We start from the raw sequence: 18,500 nt of genomic DNA on the forward strand, positions 1-18,500 counted from the left end.
CCACTGTGTGCCTGCTACATGTGACAAGCTCAGTTAATGTTAGTTAGCAATATAATTATTATTTGAGTCAGAAAAGTGATATTCTACTGTTTATCATTTTCTGAAAACCAATGTTCTTCTCTTCTTTTTCTTGAGCTTCTAATAATAATTATAAGGTTGAGAACAGAAGTGTTCACAGCCAGATACACTTAGGACTAATTTGATGATCATTGAGGACTATCAAGTTAATGGATACTAGCCATAACATAAGAATTTAGAAACCACCTTCTCACAGGTTGTAAAAACTCCTGTGACAAGTAAGGTGCTGTGAAGTAGTAATAGATGGCAAATAAAATACTGTAAAATAGTAATATGTACTTAGAATTAGTAAAATAGTAGACATTAATAATAAGCCTCTCCTTTTTCTTGTAAGCCTATTTCCTTTTATTCACTCTTCTACCTACAAGTGGAGAACAGCTCCGAAAAGCAACACAAGGAGCCCAAAGGATTATAATTGGTTTTGACATATTTAGTTATGGAAATAACCCTTGGCGCCCTGATGGTCTTTGCACATGTGGATTACCAAGATCTTTATAAGCATTAATTAATATTGCCTTGCAAGACTTCAGGGAAGTGGTTAGACACTAAAACAAAAAAACCTTTGGTATCCACTTGTTTCAGGATTTAAAGTTTTACATATTTTCCAAAGATAATGTCATATTTCGTAATACCCAAAGAAGGATGTAAGCTAGCACCCCTTTATAAAATACATTCAACTTTCTGAAGTAAAATGTATGAAAATTCACTATGTAGGAAAAACAAAGAGCATACATATCCTCAGTCAGTTCAGATCAGGGTTTTTCACCACAGGAATTGGCCAAAAATAAAAACCCTTCATTTTCAGAGATTTTTGGATTCCAAGAGTTGCAAAGAAGACATTGTGGAGTTACACTCCTCCTTTATCAATAGGCTAATGAAACATAGACTTAGGTCAGCAAGTGCAGACATGCTTCTATCTCTCAGTGACCTTGCTCTAGACCTATAGGAATACATGTTCCCTTTTTGGCAACCTACCTGGAATAGTAATCTTGTAAAAAAAAAAGAAACTTAAAAAATAAAAATACGTATTGGAGGATGTGGGTAGTTTGTTATAATGTCACTGCAGAACAAGAAGTCTAGGAGAAAAACAATAACACTAGTGAGTTATGTATAGCTTAGAACTATCAATCATTTAGGATCAAAAAAGCAGCTTTTTCCCAAGAACAAAGTTCAAAAGGATTAGGAAAGAAGGGGAAATTGAAACAGGACACATGGGGTGGACATGGGTTAAGTGATATTACATCATGGGGATTGTAATCAATGACAAAATGAGTATGGATTATTGAATGGACAACTGATCTGTTCTGTAAGCCTTCACCCAATTCACAATAAAAGGTTAAGAAAGGTAACAATAAAAGTTTTTAAAAGATAAATGAAAGAAATGATTGATGTGAACAAAAGTAGGCCAAAACTACTTGGTCAACTTTTGCAGGGATATAATCTATTTGGCACAGTTGTACTAATGGTATTGTTGTGGATGTTAGGTGCCATCGAGTTGGTTCTGACTCACAGAGACCCTACGTACATCAGAAAGAAACACTGCCTGGTCTCACATCATCTTCACAATTGTTACATTTGAAACCATTGCTGCTGCCACTGTATCAGTACATCTCTCTCTCTCTCTCTTTTTTTTTTTTTTTTTTTTAACCAACCATTCATTGTATCCAAACATGATGTCCTTTTTCAGAGATTGGTCCCTCCTGATAACATGTCTAAAGTATGAGAGATGGAGTCTCACAGTCTGGCTTCTAAGGAGCATATTGGCTGTGCTTCTACCAAGACAAGTCTGTTTTTCTTCTGTCGCTCAATGGTGCTTTTAAATATTTTTCTCCAACACCATATTTCAGATGAACCAATTCTTCTCTGTTCTTCTTCATTCACATGCATATGAGGCTATTAAAAATACCATATGTTGGGTCAGGCATGCCTTAGTCCTCAAGATCATTTAACACTTAATAAAAAGACTTTTGGCAGCAAATTTGCCTAATGCAAAATGTAGTTGGATTTCTTGACTGTGCATTGATTGTGGATCCAAGCAAAATGAAGTCTTTGACAACTTCAATCTCTTTTCTATTTGTCATGAGGTTCAGTTGTGAGGATCTATGTTTTCTTTACATTGAAGGGCAATCCATACTTAAGGCCATTTCTCTTTGGAATGATCTAGATTTCTTTCAATCGGTTGACCATGTAGTTGTCTTCCAAATTTCTTTGTATAGAAGAGTGAACATCTCCTGTGCTGCATCCCTGTGTTGAAAGATTTCAGTTTGTATTCTGTCAATTCCTGGAGACTTGTTCTCGACAATGTCTTCAGGGCAGCTTGAACTTCCTTCAGTATCATCAGTTCTTGATCAAATGCAACCTCTTGAGATAGTTGAACATTGACTATTTTTGGTACAGTGCATGATACTTAGACTCTGTGTATTCCTTCGATCTTCTTTTGATGCTTTCTGCATCATTCAGTATCCTTCAGTATTACAACCCAAGGCTTGAATGTTTTCTTCAGTTCTTTCAACTCGAGAAATGCTGAGCATGTTCTCCAGTTTTGATTTTCTACATGGTCTTTTCACATTTCATTATAAGACTTTACTTTGTCAAACTGCCCTTTGAAATTTTCTATTCAGCTCTTTTATGTCCTCATGCCTTCCATTTGCTTTAGCTACTCTATGCTAAGAGCAAGTTTCAGAGTCTCTTCGAACACCGATTTTGGTATTTTCTGTCTTTCTTTCTTCTCTTTTGATTGACCTTTTGCTTTCTTCCTTACGATGTTCTTGAGGGCATGCAATAATGATAATATTTATTATTTAGCACATATAAGAAATTATTCTGCAAGACTGTCAGCTCTGCTATACTTGCTTTTTGAAATGTTAATTTTGGTATATTGCAGAACAATTTGAACATAACAAGAATTTCATGTTTACTTATACACAATTCTATCTGTGAGAAACCCTTGGTAAACTTATGAAACTGCCCCAACTAACTTCAGCTATGAAAAAAAAATACACAGAAATTGCAAATGTGCACACACTTGAAACATTCACAGTGTGTATGTTTGGCGCCTTACCCATCTATCTACACCTGGTATTACAAATTTCTGTCCACTTAAATAACCTTTCTTCCACCACTTAAGAATCACTCATAAGCTGCATTCATTCCAACGCCTAGTTCCACAAGTAAACTTCCGGTCTTTTTCAAGGTAAAATGCCATATTTATTGTAGTATTTATCCATTTCTTACGCATCAGTGTGTAAAAACTGGGATATCATTTTCATAAGCTTCCTGTTTTCTCAGGTTTTGATTGTGGTGACTGGAAGTCATTCCTCCCATAAACTTTTCTCCGAGAGTGATTTGACATAGCACAGTGATAGTTAGCAATGTGTTTTGCCTTATATCAGAATTTGCTGTCAGTGTTAATGAAATGTAAGAGACAAACTTCCCTGTTGGATACCCCGATAAGTTCTTCAACAGTATTCCTGAACAGGAAGACTCTTATCCAGCACAAAGTTTCTCCAATACGTGGCCCAAATAAGGTTTATTTTCAAAAAGAAAAAAAGAAACCAAAAAAAAAAAAAAAAGTGCTTAACAAGCTTCTTCTACCACTTAATTTTTGTAGAGGAAGATAAAAAAAGGTAATGGTGTTTCTGAACATTACAGCTCTGCCACACCTCAAAATGTCTTGAATGTACAGTTTGGAGGAATTTTCCCCTGAAAGATTATCCTACAAAGTTACTTTAGAACCTCAAACCTGACTGGCTCCGATATAAGTATGTTCTATGAATTAGACCTTTCCATCTGAAAACTTAATTTACTTTCAGGAGACTTTAGCACTATGTCCAGATATCCACATTTGCATAATCACTGCTCCCTTCTTCTCCCTTGGGTCTCTCTCTTGGGCACAGAAATGTATGGCTGCCAAATACATTTGGAAGTCAGTGCATGTGACTCTTAACCCCCTGGAATTGGTGTTCTAGAGCTCCTGACACTAAACACTAATGTATTTTTCATTAGTATGTAATGTTGGGAAATCCCATTTCACGGAGCCCAAGGATTAAATTACTTCATTTGGAGGGGAACAAGTGCATTCCCAATATTTTTTCTGAGGTTGATAAAAAGAATGAAGCTGAGACCATTTGAATTTCATAAGGGCTTAAAGTCTGGATGTATTCCTCTCAGAGCAACAGTTCAATATTGTGAAAGCTTTTAAAGACAATATTAACTAGTAAGGAAACCTCCACATAGTTGAAATGTGGAAACAAACATACATAGTAATTTGGATATATATATATAATACAGTTTTCCACTAATGGAAATTCCTAAACACTTAATTGTACACAGATCTAGAGGCAGTCATTCACACAGAACCAAGGGATACTAAATCGTTCAAAATCAGCAAAGGTTCTATTCTTTCACTATACTTATTCAATCTGTATGCTGAACAAATAATCCAAGAAGCTGGTTTATATGAAGAAGAACTGGCATCAGGATTGGAGGAAGACTCATTGACAACCTGTAATATGCAGATGAACCAACCTTGCTTTGTGGAAGCAAAGATAACTTAAAATACTTACTGATGAAGATCAAAGATTACAGCCTTCAGTATAAATCACATGCCAATGTAAAGAATGAAAAATCTCACAACTGCACCAATAAATATCATCATGGAAAATGGAGAAAAGGTTGAAGCTGTCAAAGACTTCATTTTGCTTGGATCCACAATCAGCGCTCATAGAAGCAGCAATCAAGAAACCATTAGGCAAATTGCTACAAAAGACCTCTTTAAAGTGTTCAAGAGCACCAAGTTGTACTTGACCCAAGTCTGGATATTTTCAATAGCCTCATATGCATATGAAAGTAGGACAATGAATAAGGAAGATTGTAGAAGAACTGATGCAATTGAATTAGGGTGTTGGAGAGGAATATTGAAAATACTATGGAATTCCAGACAAGCAAACAAATCTGTCTTGGAAGTTTTATCAACCTCAGGAAAAATATTGGGAATTCACTTGTTCGCCTCCAAAGGGAAGATGGTGAGACTTTGGCTCATGTACTTTGGTAATATTATCAGGAGGTACCAGACCCTGGAAAAGGACATGATAGTCAGTAAAATAGAGAGGGTCATTGAAAAGGAGGAAGACCCCCCCCCATGAGATGAATTGACACAGTGACAGCAACAATGGCCTCAAACATAACAATAATTGGGAAGATGACACAGTACTGGGCAGCGTTTTGTTCTGTTGTTCATAGGGTCACTCTGAGTTGAATCCACTCAATGGCACGTAAAAACAACATGCTTCTTTAAGTCCCAAGGATGGAAAGAAAGCATGCTTCCAGTTATCACTATGAGTATGAACTTAAAGGTTTAAAAAAAGTTAATGAGATAATAAGTACTTGTAATTTTTTTAGTGTCGGATCTGGCTTCAAAAGGTTCATGAAAAATGAAATTAAATTATATGGGGTTTGTAGTGGACCTGGAATAATGGATGTGATTTAGAAAATTCACGAAACATTTAAATTCCTTTTAAATAAAAAAAGGATAGCTGACTATCCAAAGGAATCCTTTCTATCAAATGTATGATCACCATTTTCTTCCCTATTTATCTTTTGTAGAATTCAGGTTTTCATATATATATATATATATATATATACATATACATGTCAGTCTCTTGAAATTTCAGATTTTAAGTAGAAAGATTGAAATAAGTGATCCTGCCCCTCCCCCCAGCTCCCCCCAGTGATCAACCACTGCAAAGTGGGTCTCAGCATAAACCAGCTGAGCCCTTTGCTAGGCATCAAAAGCCTCTGGCATTTTCCAGTCATTTGGGAGGTGGGGCAAAGCCATGCTGTCTACAAAATTTATCCAGAACGTGATAGCATTACAAGAAATCACTCAACAGCTAGTATGTTTCCCTTGTGGAAGTAAGGTGGCTATCAGCTACAATACCGATTTCTTTTCAAAGAGGTTTAATTGGGTATTTCTCATGGGCCAAATTGTAACTCACTGCTTTTACGTGTGCCTGCAAGGAAAAAAAGTGGGAAATACCAAACAAGAGCAGCAACAGAAATCTGAGGATCTCTGTCTCAGGCTGCTTCCTCTGTTAATTGGTGTTAAGTGCCTTTGAGTCAGTTCCAACTCATAGTGACCCTCATACAGGGTTTCTGGAACTTAAATCGGAAAGCCTCATCTTTCTCCCATGGAGTGGCTGGTGGGCTGGAACCACTGACCTTGTGGTTTGCAGTTCAGTGCATATCCTACAGATCCACCACATATCTGTTATCCTTTGCAAACAGGTCAAGTAAGGGTGTCCCTGCTCCCTAAACTGCTTCTAATAGAACAAAGCTCTGAGGAAAAGTGTGTGAAGGGGGCATGGGGAAATGGCTGTTCTTTGCATGGCCATGGAAATAGGCATCTTAACCTGAAAACTCCTTTTAACTTACCTCTTCTAAGTAGCACCTTGAGTTGGGAGGCTGGCAGAGATGAATTACAGGTAGTTGAGTTATACTTTCATGAACTGTGTTTCTGAAGTACGGATTTGCTCCTATGTAGGCAGGCTAGCATCCTTTCCTGAGGTAAACCAGAAGGTGGCCTTATGTTTTCCTGTGGAATGCAGAATGATTTTTATTGCAACAAATGTGTGCCTTTCTCTGGTATTTTCTGAAGTGAGATTTTTCGCAACTGATGGAAATCAGTTCCCTTCGATTCTGTAACTTAGTGTCTTGTTGATGATTTATTTGTTCAGTAGCAGAAACTATGACAAATTGTGTGAGGCGGCTTCATTTACTTTTTAGCTGCTCTAGCCGTGAAAAATTTACATGTAAATGCAACTGTGAATGTTTTACATTTCTTAAGCCTGTGGCACGTGTTTTTGTAAATTAAGTGACAGTTTTAGAGATAGACAGAACTTAAAACTCTAACCCCTCCTCCGTGACAGGTTATATTATGCTGAAATCCTAGTAAGTCTGACATGCTGTGTTTTCCTGACTGCCAAGCAGGAGAGTCAATCTCTATTTTGTGTTTTTCTTCTCTTCTCTTTAGACATGCAGAGCAGCCCACACAACCAGTTCACCTTCAGACCCCTCCCACCGCCACCGCCGCCTCCACATGCCTGCACCTGTGCCAGGAAGCCACCCCCTACAGCAGATTCTCTTCAGAGAAGATCAATGACAACCCGAAGCCAGCCCAGCCCAGCTGCCCCTGCTCCCCCAACCAGTACACAGGATTCTGTTCATCTGCATAACAGCTGGGTCTTGAATAGCAACATACCATTGGAGACCAGGTATTTGAGCTATTATGGATCCCTCTAAACTTAACCATTGGCTTGGGCTGATTCCACAGTATGCAAAAGCTCTTTTGACCGTAGACATCTACAGAGACATGCAAGTTGCACGCAGGTACATACCAGACATGTGGACACACACACACACACCTAGATCCAGGCACACCTACAAGCACACAGCAAAGCAGATGTACCGGAAAGGCTAGAGCCATAGATTCATGGATACTCTGCTGTCAGACACCCACAAAAACATGAAACAAAACAATTATCTCAGCTGTCATTGCAGTCTCAAAGTGAAAAGCAATTGCCCCCCTTCCCCTGTTCCTGCAGTAAAGCAAGAAAAACCGGGGATACTTGGAAGAACAGTGATTGTTTTTATTTATTATAAGATGCTTTGAAAAATTAAATTGCCTTCAACTTTTAAAAGGAAGGATTGTTTCATGAATTGGAAGTATATATGTAATTTTGAAAATTGACTCTGCCTTTAGAATGAGTTTGGTCTTTTTGAGCCAATGTGTTTACCTCAATTTTTCTTTCACTTCATGTATTTAGACTTCCAGCATTCGCTCTTCAAATCTTTGTCATGTAATTTAAGGACAGCTCCTCTACAGCTCTTGTTCTCTTGATCATAATAGCTTTTAGCACTAGATGTGATTAACAGAAATTATTCATTTCTTGTCACTCTTTCTTAAATCAAACATTACAATTTGCCATTAATATAGAAAAACATTAACTAATAAAAAAATAGTGTTACTACATTTTGTTATCCTTTAAATTCAAAGCCTCCTCTTGTCTTCTATATGCTTTTGTTTTTTGAGATCTACCACTAAAGGCTTCCTAAACTCATTTGCATATAAACAATGGGCATAATATACCATTTGATAAACAATGTCTTGTGTCAGCTCTGATCAGCTTCTATTTTGATAACTGGAAATTGGGACTGAAAAGTGAGGACTAATAAACTCACGTTATAAGACTGGTTATTTTTTTGTTTCCTCAGCAGCATATTAAATTAAATGCCAGACATAGCATCAGAGAACATGTCACCATCAACAAACTGAAAGTACTATGGTCCAAGTCCAGGAATCTCTGTATCATCGATCACTTGCCAGATTAAATAGCTTCTGAAACTGATATTTCTGAGGTATCCCAACAGAAAAAATAGCAGTCAGGACCTATTACTAGAAGTGTATTAGTGCTAGAGTTTGTGTATTATTCGTTTTTTAAAAAACGTGAAAGCAGGAAGGTAAGGGAAATGAGAGAAGCAAAGAGCAACATATCTCTTCTTTATGGACTTTTCACAAACCGTGCTGATTTATTCAGCCTTCTTTAATTCACTTGTAGAGAGCTAAGGAAACTCCGTGTCTGGGTGGGGTATGGTTAGCTAACAATCCTAACACACACACTCCATTTCTCTAAGAAGCCAAATAACAGGAAATCTGGAAGAAGGGTGGGGAATGGGCTTAGACAAATGGAGAGAGAAAACTATTCTTATTTGAAATGTACATCTAGGCATGTTTGTACAAACTGCACCCACGGACCTTCTGTATCGAGACAAGGAATGTATTAATTGGTCTCAGTTTCATAAGATGCAGAGAAGAGCATAAGTTTTCATATGAGACTGAGCACAGAGTACCTTTTTAGTACAATTGAAAATATATTCAGCATCACACAGATAAATTAAACAACAACAACAACACAAAACCTAGAAGCCCTAACAGACTGATCAACTAGGATTTTCTAAATATATCCTTAAAAATGGTCACTGCACATGTCACTAAATAAAAGGTAACTGTGGATACCTTGGTACTTAACTCTTGAGTTCTATAAACATAAGCACTCTGTAAAGCCTTGATAGTTGGTTGAGATCAAGCTAGTATAACAGAAAGGACTTCACATACTGTATGTTGTCATTGTTAAATGCCGCCTAGTAGGCTCTGACTCATTAGCAACCCAGTGTAGAGTTACCGAACCGCTGAGCTTGCTGTTAAAACCAAACTTGTGGTTTAGTACTTATCCTACAGCACCACACCAGGACTCCCATATACTATATGTTGTTGTTGTTAAGTGCTGGCGAGTTGGTTCTGATGCACAGTGACCCTGTATAGGGTTTCCAAGGAGAGGCTGGTGAACTTGAACAGCTGACCTTGCAGTTTAACCTACCTTATGGTTGAGTATCTATCCTACAGTGCCATACCAGGACTCCATATACTTAATGGTACTGATGGTGGTGGTTTGCCGTCGAGTTGGTTCTGGCTCATAGCGACCCTGCATAGGGTTTCCAAGGCTGTAAACCTTTATAGGAGCAGAAAGCCTCATCTTTCTCCTGTGGAACGGCTGGTAGTTTTGAACTGCTGACCTTGAGGTTAGCAACCCAACTCATAAACACTATGCTACCTGAGCTCCCATATACTGCATCGTGTCACACAAATTAAAAAATGATATTGTTCCTAGGGAATTGACTCTTTGCTAAGGCATTCCATTCCATCTCAAACAATTGGGAAGGCTGTCATTGAATCAAAATCTACTATAGTTTAGCTTCTGCCCATTGGTACTAGACACTTTTAGGGTCTCACAAAATAAAACAAAATTCCTCTCACAGCTAACTGGCCTTTAGATGTGGTTAGTTGCCACCTAGTCATGCACAATTCATGGCAACTCAAGGCACAACAGGATAAGACCCTTGTGATCTATAGGATTTTAATTGCCTGATTTTTGGAATACCTTTCTTTCTTAGTCTGGAAACTACTGAACCATGTTCAGCATCATAGCAACATGTGACAGATGGGTGGTGACTGTACATTAGGTACATTGGCTGGAATTTGAACCTGGGTATCACCCGTGAACCTGGGTATCATGACATGGCATTAGAGAATTCTACCATTGAACCACAAAAGCCCTTTTGACAGCCCTTAAGATATTTGTTGACAACTGTTTCTGCTTCTTTTCTTTGGGCTAAATATTTCTCCAGTTCCTTCACCTGTTTCTTGCATGATCTTATTTCAAATAGCCTTTTCTGGTGTCTTTGTTTAGAATACACTCCAGTTTGTTCAAACTGCCCTTTGAAGTACAATGTCCAAAACAACACTGGTCAATCCCAAAGGGAGGGAAGTAATACAACTCAGCAGTTGTCTGCATGTTGTTCCTCTCTATTTCTTTCTTTTATCTAGTAGTATATTCTTTTCATCAGTTCAACATCGCTTTTGACTGCCAACTACTTTCTACTTTCTCATAACTATGTCTCTAGATTTCACCACACCACATGATTCCAAGTATACCTCCTTGCAACTTTTACCACAGCCCTTCACCTTCATGACGTATTGCCTAATTCCCTTGTTATTTATTTCTTGGTTCCAAAAGTAAAAGATTTTAATTGCAGTTTACCCATTTTGTATCAGGACACTGTTTTAATTTCTTGGCAAACCTACAGATTGCCTGCAGTTGATCAGTTGTTCTCTCAGCCTGCTGAAGCTAGGAGGAGGAAAAGCTAATATAAACACACACACACACATACACAAATGTGTATGGCTGCCTGTTGTACAAGGGCTGGAAGCAGATTTCTTGTCCATTTCATTAGAATCTCAATGGACAGTCACCTTGATTGACTCAGTCAGGATTGTGTGCTATGACAAGCAATGAGTCACCTCCCTTGTCCTCACTATATATTTTTGTTAATGATATCTAGCCTATTATCAGCTTTTTTGTTGTTGTTGTTGCCACATGCCACAACAGATTTCACATTTAGAACACTGGTAAATGAAACCCCTACCTACATCTTTTTAAGCAAGTTTTGAGGCTAAGCCACATTTTATTTGTTCTATAATTATATAGCTGAAGCTTTCTTAATTGCTTGTTTGCATGGAGGAGGTACATGTAGAAATATGTTTATAGCCTTGATTTGGCCTAATTTGATTTTTGTCTTGTTAGCCTGTGGAGATGTCACAGAATTCTAATTCTGACATACAAAGTACTTGCTTTTGCCCTCATAATCGTTATCTGTAGGTTGGTTAGATATGCTTTCTACATTTTTATATGCCATTAGTAAAAGTATTACATAGAACAAGACGAAGGTCAGAGCTCTGTGGTATGCCACTAGAAACCTCCCTGCAATTTGACATTTATCCATCAGACAACATTCTTTTTCTAGCATACAACCTCCATTTCTCCTTGTTCACAGGCAAGACCTTGTCAAATGCCTTGCTGATATCCAGATAGTATATCTACATTTTTACTGATCTGCCAATCCAGTAACCATATCAGAAATAGAAATGAAATGAGATTTGCCCAACATGGCTTGTTCTTAAATAATTTATACTGTATTCTCATGGTTACTACTTTTTTTCCCCCTAAATGCTCACAAGTCATCCTTTTAATAACCTGTTCTAAAATTTTGCACTTGATCAACATGGTGATTCTTGGTCTAGTTTAAGGAGTCTATGCACTTCCTGTTCCTTTTGAAATTCAAAGCCATCATTAGCTGTGTTTTGGCATATTTCTCCTGCACCACAGTCCCTGAAACTTTATCAACTATGACCAGGCAATCAAATCTATGAAACCTCTTATCACTCTGGAATATTGTTTCAATTCATTTAGAGCAATGGAGTGATTTCTTATGAAATCTTATGTTGCCTATTTTAGGCTCAAATCTATGATTATCGATGTTTATTCTACTCTTTTAAGTCTATGATTATTTTTGTCACACGCAAATAAAGGTAGTAGTTGGGATGCTCTCTGACCTCAGTCATCCAGTAACATTGCATGAGTTACAGGTGTATTCTATTCTTGCTCTGAGGCTTATTTGTGGTCTGAACCTTCTTAGCATTATTTTATTGTTGTTAGGTGCTGTCATGTCAGTTCTGACCCATAGCAACCCTGTATAGGGTTTCCGAGGAGTGGCTGGTGAACTTGAACCACCAACCTTGTGGTTTAAATGACTGCAGTCCAGTGCATTAACCCATAGCATCACACAAAGACTCCTTTTTGTATTTCTTTATCATTGTTTTTCACGTCTTTGTTTTGGTATATGTAACTGGTTCCATTAGATTGCAGACTTTTCCAACTCTCTTAATTCACCTACATCCTAGAGTATGCCAGGCATGAATCCTGGTATGGCACTGTAGGATAAGCACTGAACTGCAAAGTTGTTTTGAACTGTAAGTCAGGAAGTTCAAACCCACCAGCCTTTCCACGGAAATCCTATACAGGGTCTCTGAGTTGAAATCAACTTAGGGCACTTAAGAATAACAACAACAGGGCATGAAGTTGCACTTATTTCTGGACTTTTAAGAACTACTTTTGTAGTTTTAAGGTGCCTAGGTGGCACTGTAGGATAAGCACTGGACTGCTAACTGCAGGGTCAGCAGTTCAAATCCACCAGTCGCTCTGCAGAAGACAGATGAGGCTGACTGCTCCCTTAAAAGATTTACAGTCTCAGTAACCCTACATAGGTTCTCTATGAGAATAGACTCCATGGCAGTGGGTTTGGTTTTGGCTTCTGGTTTGGTAATGCTCTTGGTTAGGCATTGGACTGCTAGCATCAAAGCTGGCTGTTCAAACTCACCAGCCACTCCACAGGAGAAACATGAGGCTAACTGCTCCCATAGATTTATAGTCTCTGAAACCCTATGAGTTGGTATAGACCCCATGTCAGTGGGTTTGGGTTTCCTTGTCTAGGATTCTTCCTTCATAATGTAACTACAGACACTAAAATAAAATAGTTGCTTTCTGTAAAGATCTCCATTTCCTTCAGCTCACCAACCAATTTCTCTGTTTTCAGTCAGTCAGAGAAACAAGTCGCCTTATTTTCTCTACCTTTTGGAGATATAGTTGTCAACAAGGGAGACTGAGGACTCGTCATATATTTGCCTTCAGCCTAAATAAGTCTAGAAGATGTCTATAGAAGTAAAATTACTCATATTTACTACATTTTCCTTTTATGACACTTTTGTTGGAAATGCACGTCCATTTCTATCATCTGACCTGTTCTCTTACCATAGATTTCTTGATCTATCAGCTACTCCCAGTGTAACCGTAAGTACATTATTTATCATCACCATGCCTCAGTTTTCTTATCTGTAAGGTAAGGAAGATAGTAAGACTTACTTCAGAAAGCTGTTGTGAGAATTAGATGAGTTAATATTTGCAATGTGTACAAAGCAGTGAGGCACATAGTAAGCACTCAGTAACTGTTAGTAATAATGATAGTAATAATGATAGTAGTAACTCAAGAGACAGTCCTACTGTTTGTCCATTTGTTTCTTTTTCCCTCTTCATTTAATTAAAGGTGTATGTACCCTTATATTTTTGGTGTCCCCTATAAAGTAGATGCAAACAACATCATCCCACTTTCCCTCTTAACATGATCTTAAATATATTTTTGGCTACCATATACAAGTCATTACATTCATTCCCCTAAATTCTGATGGCATATGTCTCTGAGTCCTGGTGTGGCACTGTAGGATAGGCACTGGATCACAAGGTCAGTTTGAACCACAAGGTCAGTAGTTCAAATTCACAACCTGCTCCTCAGAAACCCTATATATGGTCACTATGAGTTGGAAGCGATTCAACGCCATTAATTAACAACAATGCTTCTGAGACTCTGTAAGAGTGTCCTGTGGTAAATCCCTAGAACAGCTTCTGGGTTGTTGCTTGTCTTTCACAGAAACAACACCCTAAGTACCTAGTACATGCAGGATTATAATCGCTCTTATTCAAAGATCAGTCTTTCTACATTCTGCTTCAAGCTTTATCTCAGCATTTGCAATGTCTAGATTGTCTTTTGCGGGGGGAAAGTGGATGAGGGGAGGGGTGGAGATGTGATGGTGACGTGTGTAATGCATATTTGCTCAAATAGCCTTTGACTCAATGACTTATCTTTCTGTGAACTTGGACACTACTTCACTTTTATGGGTCTCAAATTCCCCATCTGTTATGTGCAGATAATGATAAGTACTACCTTGTATGGTTGTGGTGAGAACTATATTAGATAATATATGTAAAGTTTCTACTCAAAGCCTGGCACATAGAAAGTGTCCAGTACATTTTGCTTTTAGGATGAGCCTGGCGCAGATTTGCCAGCAAGGAGAGGAATCGGAGTCACCAAAGTTCAGCTGCTTCTTGGAAACACTATTACAGAGTCTCTATGAGTTGGAACTGACTCAACAGCACTTAACAACAACAAAGTTCAGAGAGGGAGTCTTAGTGTGCTGCTGCAGATAAGCACTGGACTGCTAACTGAAAGTTCAGCAGTTCAAACCCACCAGCCACTCCTAGGAAACCCTATACAAGTTCACTATGAGTTGAAACAGGCTTGATAGCATACAACAAGAGTTCAGAGAGCTACATCAGTTTTAATCTACTCTACAAATATCCAATACTCACATTGTTGTTCTTGTCGTTAAGTGCCATTGAGTTGGTTCCAACTCATGGTGACCCTGTATAGGGTTTCCAAGGAGTATCTGGTGAGTTTGAACTGCTGATCCTGCAATTCAAACCAACCTTGCGGTCCAGCGCTTACTCTGAAGTGTCACATCAGGATGCTCATACTCATAAATTGTGGATTATTAAGCATATTCTACAAGACGAATTAAGGAGCTCTGGTAGCGTAGTGGTTACGAATCGGGCTGCGAACTGCAAGGTCAGTAGTTCGAAACTACCAGCTGTACCATGGGAGAAAGATGAGGCTTTCTGCACCTGTAAAGATTTACAGCCTCGGAACCCCTGTTCAGGGTTGCTATGAGTCAGAATCGACTCCACAGCACATAACCACCATCACAAGACGAATTATTCTGCAAGTGTTTACTTAGAATTTATTGTGCACTGCAGCTACTAGGAGGAAGAAGAGTCCCTGTGTTCAAGAAACGTATGGTACAGTTGTCGTTGTTAAGTAGCTTCATGTTGTTTCCAACTCATATCAACCCTGTATAGTGTTTCCAAGGAGCAGCTGGTGAATTTGAACTGCCGACCTTGCGTCTCAAACTAACCTTTCAGTGCTGTGCATTATCCCACAGCGCTACTTGTCTGGTAGTAGTAATCCTATTGTTAACTAACTTTATAGCATTTACTACATGCACTGTTCTAAACCCTTGTAATCTGCTTTAATACTTACAATCATTTTATGTAGTAGGTACTGTTAGTGTTTAGGTCCTAAATCAAGAGATGAGGAAACTGAAACATAAAGAGGTTTAGGACTTTATAGTATCTCCGAGGTAGAAAGTAGCAGATCCAGGATACGGGTCCAGGGCTTTCAGCTTTAGACTCTATGCATTTCTGCTGTTTTTCTATAGTAGGGGAGGCAAAGTGAGATAAAATAGTAGTCCCGTGAGACTTGCTTTGTCGGAGCTAAGCAATCGCAAAGTAAGAACATCTGAAGGTGGCAGAACAAACTCACACGGAGTAGTGGTGGCAAAGGAAGTGTTGAGAGAAGTGGAGGAGGAAAATTGGAGATTTCCCTGATGAAATGACCTAAAAATTATTTTGGTCTAAATTCTTGAGCCGTTAGGTGGAAAATGAAGAAAGGGCATTCAGTTATCTCTTTCATTATTCTTCCTTGAGCAAATGTGTTCTTTCTAATACTAATAAGAGATCATCATTCTGGAACCAAAACCCAAACCAAAATGATTATTGCTAAGATCTGGGCCAGAAATCTAAATTTCACTGTGAAATTCCTATTGTTAAATTTCCTCAGTGTCCTTGCTTATTCAGAGACTTTTCTCTGGACATGCTAGAGTTTATAGATTGTCTTATTCTATGATTGTTCTCAAGAAAGTCTTATTTTCTCTCTATAGAATGGGTCTAAACCTTTTTTTAATTTTTTGTAGTGTTGGCATGCTTTCTTCATGAAAGTTACACAGCACAGGGGTTAAGACTTTGGCTTGTAAAAAAGGTTGGATTTGGTGCTATATTTGACAAATTATTTAACCCTTCTACATCTTAGTTTCTGGATATTAAAGTGGATTAATAGTACTCACTTCATAATGATTATTTACAAGGATTATTTTCAGCCTTACATGCAATTTGATCTCTCCTTTTCGATTTCTCCCCCATTTCCCCCCTTCTTTTATGCCCCATCCCTCCCTTCGCCACTCTCTTAATACTGGATTTTGTCCCTTTCTAAGACCGCCAATTGTCTGTCAGTTTGTCATACACTAGTAGCGTATATGTTGTTGTGATACTGAAAGTTATGCCACCAGTGTTTAAAATACCAGCAGGGCCACCATGCTAAACATGTTTCAACGGAGCTTCCAGATTAAGACAAACTGGGAAGGAGGGTGGGCCAGTTCTGCATGGTTAGCCTCTGACAAACTAATGAATAGCAATAGAGCATTGCCAGGTATAGTGCACAAGGTGAAAATATTATAAATAATAGCAGAACATTGGAGGACATAGTGCTGGAAGATGAGCCCCTCAGGTTGGAAAGCACTAAAAAATGTAGAGCTGACATTAACGAAATGACTGCAGCAAACTTTCGGGGCCTTCATTTACTCATGGGGTACATCTCCAAATGAGGAGAAACAGCTGCAAACACCCATTAATAATCAAAGCAGCTAATGCATTAAGTACTAATATAAGAAAGTTGGAAGATGTCAAAAATGAAATGAAACATTTAAAGATTGATATGCTAGGCACTAATAAGCTAAAATGGACTGGTAGTAGCCATTTCAATTCAGACAATCATATATTTCAAGATTCATTTATCCTGAATCCACTAGCAACACTCATGAAAACAGTAGTCAAAAAAATCAAACAATTTATTGCATAAGGCAAATGTGCTGCACAAAACCTCTTTAAAGTGTTCAAGAGCAAAGGTGTCAGCTTGAGGACTAAGGTATGCCAGACCTAAACCATGGTATCTTAGATTGCCCCATATGCATGTGAAAATGGACAATGAATAAAGAAAACCATAGAAGAATTGATACATTTGAGTTATGATTTTGAAGAAGAATATTAAAAGTGCCAAGGACTCCCAGAACAAACAAATCTGTGTTGGAAGAAGTACAATCAGAATATTCCTTAGAAGTCAGGATGGCCAGGAGGGACCAGTCCCTGGGGGACATAATGCTTGGTAAAGTGTAGGGTCAGCGAAAAAAGAGGAAGACCCCTCCCAAAAGACGGATTGGCATGGTGGCAGTAGCAATGGGCTTAACAATTGTGAGCATGGCACTGGATCAGACAGTGTTTCATTCTGTTGTGAATAAGGTCACTATGAGTCAGCACCGGCTTGACAGTACCTAACAACAATAACAATAATCTTGACATATAATGTTGTCTGTGATAGGATAGTATTCATATGCCTACAAGAAATACGTAGTCCTGGTTGGGCACTGGACCACACAGTTAGTTTGAGCTACAAGGTCGGCAGTTCAAATCCACCAGGCACTCCTTGGAAACCCTCTACAGGGTTGCTATGAGTTGGAACTGGCAGCACTTAACAATCACAAGAAGGAATATACAAAATCAGTGTACCAAAAAGAAATGGTCAATGTTCAACCACGATCAAGAGCCAATGACCCTGAAGGAAGAAGTACAAGGTGCGTTGAAGGAATTGGCAAAGAACAAGGCACTGGGAACTGATGAAATACAAATTGAAATCTTTCAACAAACTGATGCAGCACTGGAGGCACTCACTCACTCATCTATGCCAAGAAATTTGGAAAACAGCTACCTGGCCAAATGATTGAAAGAGATCCTTTTACCCATTCCAAAGAGAAGTAACCCAATGGAATGCAAAAATCATTGGAAACAATCATTAATATCACAAGTAACATTTTGCTGAAGGTGGGTAAAATATGACTGCAACAATACATTGAGGGAAATTCCATAACCTATACCTGTACACATACCAAGCAAGAGGCAGTTGTTAGAGCAAGGAAACACCGAACGGTTTAAAATTAGGAAAGGTGTACACCAGGCTTGTATTATTTTACCATACTTATTCAATCTGTATGCTGAACAAATAATCTGAGAATCTGGATTCTGTGAAGAACAACATGGTATCAGGATTGGAGTAAGACTCATTAACAGCCTGTGATATGCAGATGATACAACCTGGCTTGCAGAAAGCCAAGAGGACTTAAAATACTTACTGATGAAGATCAAAGACCACAGCCTTCGGTATGGATTGCACCTCAGTGTAAAGAAAACAAAAAT

At 38.4% G+C, this 18,500-nt stretch overlaps 1 protein-coding gene across 3 annotated transcripts in view; it reads left to right on the top strand.

The window, feature by feature from the left end:
- TENM1 (teneurin transmembrane protein 1) overlaps positions 1–18,500 on the top strand; it is an 884,561-nt gene that overhangs the window by 341,759 nt on the left and 524,302 nt on the right. For all 3 annotated transcript variants that reach the window (XM_006862844.1, XM_006862842.1, XM_006862843.1), the window contains exon 4: positions 7,109–7,349. In XM_006862844.1, the coding sequence (XP_006862906.1) occupies positions 7,109–7,349 (241 nt within the window). The remainder of the gene's footprint in view (positions 1–7,108; positions 7,350–18,500) is intronic.

The sequence above is a fragment of the Chrysochloris asiatica genome, unplaced genomic scaffold (genome assembly GCF_000296735.1).
Source record: "Chrysochloris asiatica unplaced genomic scaffold, ChrAsi1.0 scaffold00051, whole genome shotgun sequence".
Taxonomy (NCBI): Eukaryota; Metazoa; Chordata; class Mammalia; order Afrosoricida; family Chrysochloridae; genus Chrysochloris; species Chrysochloris asiatica.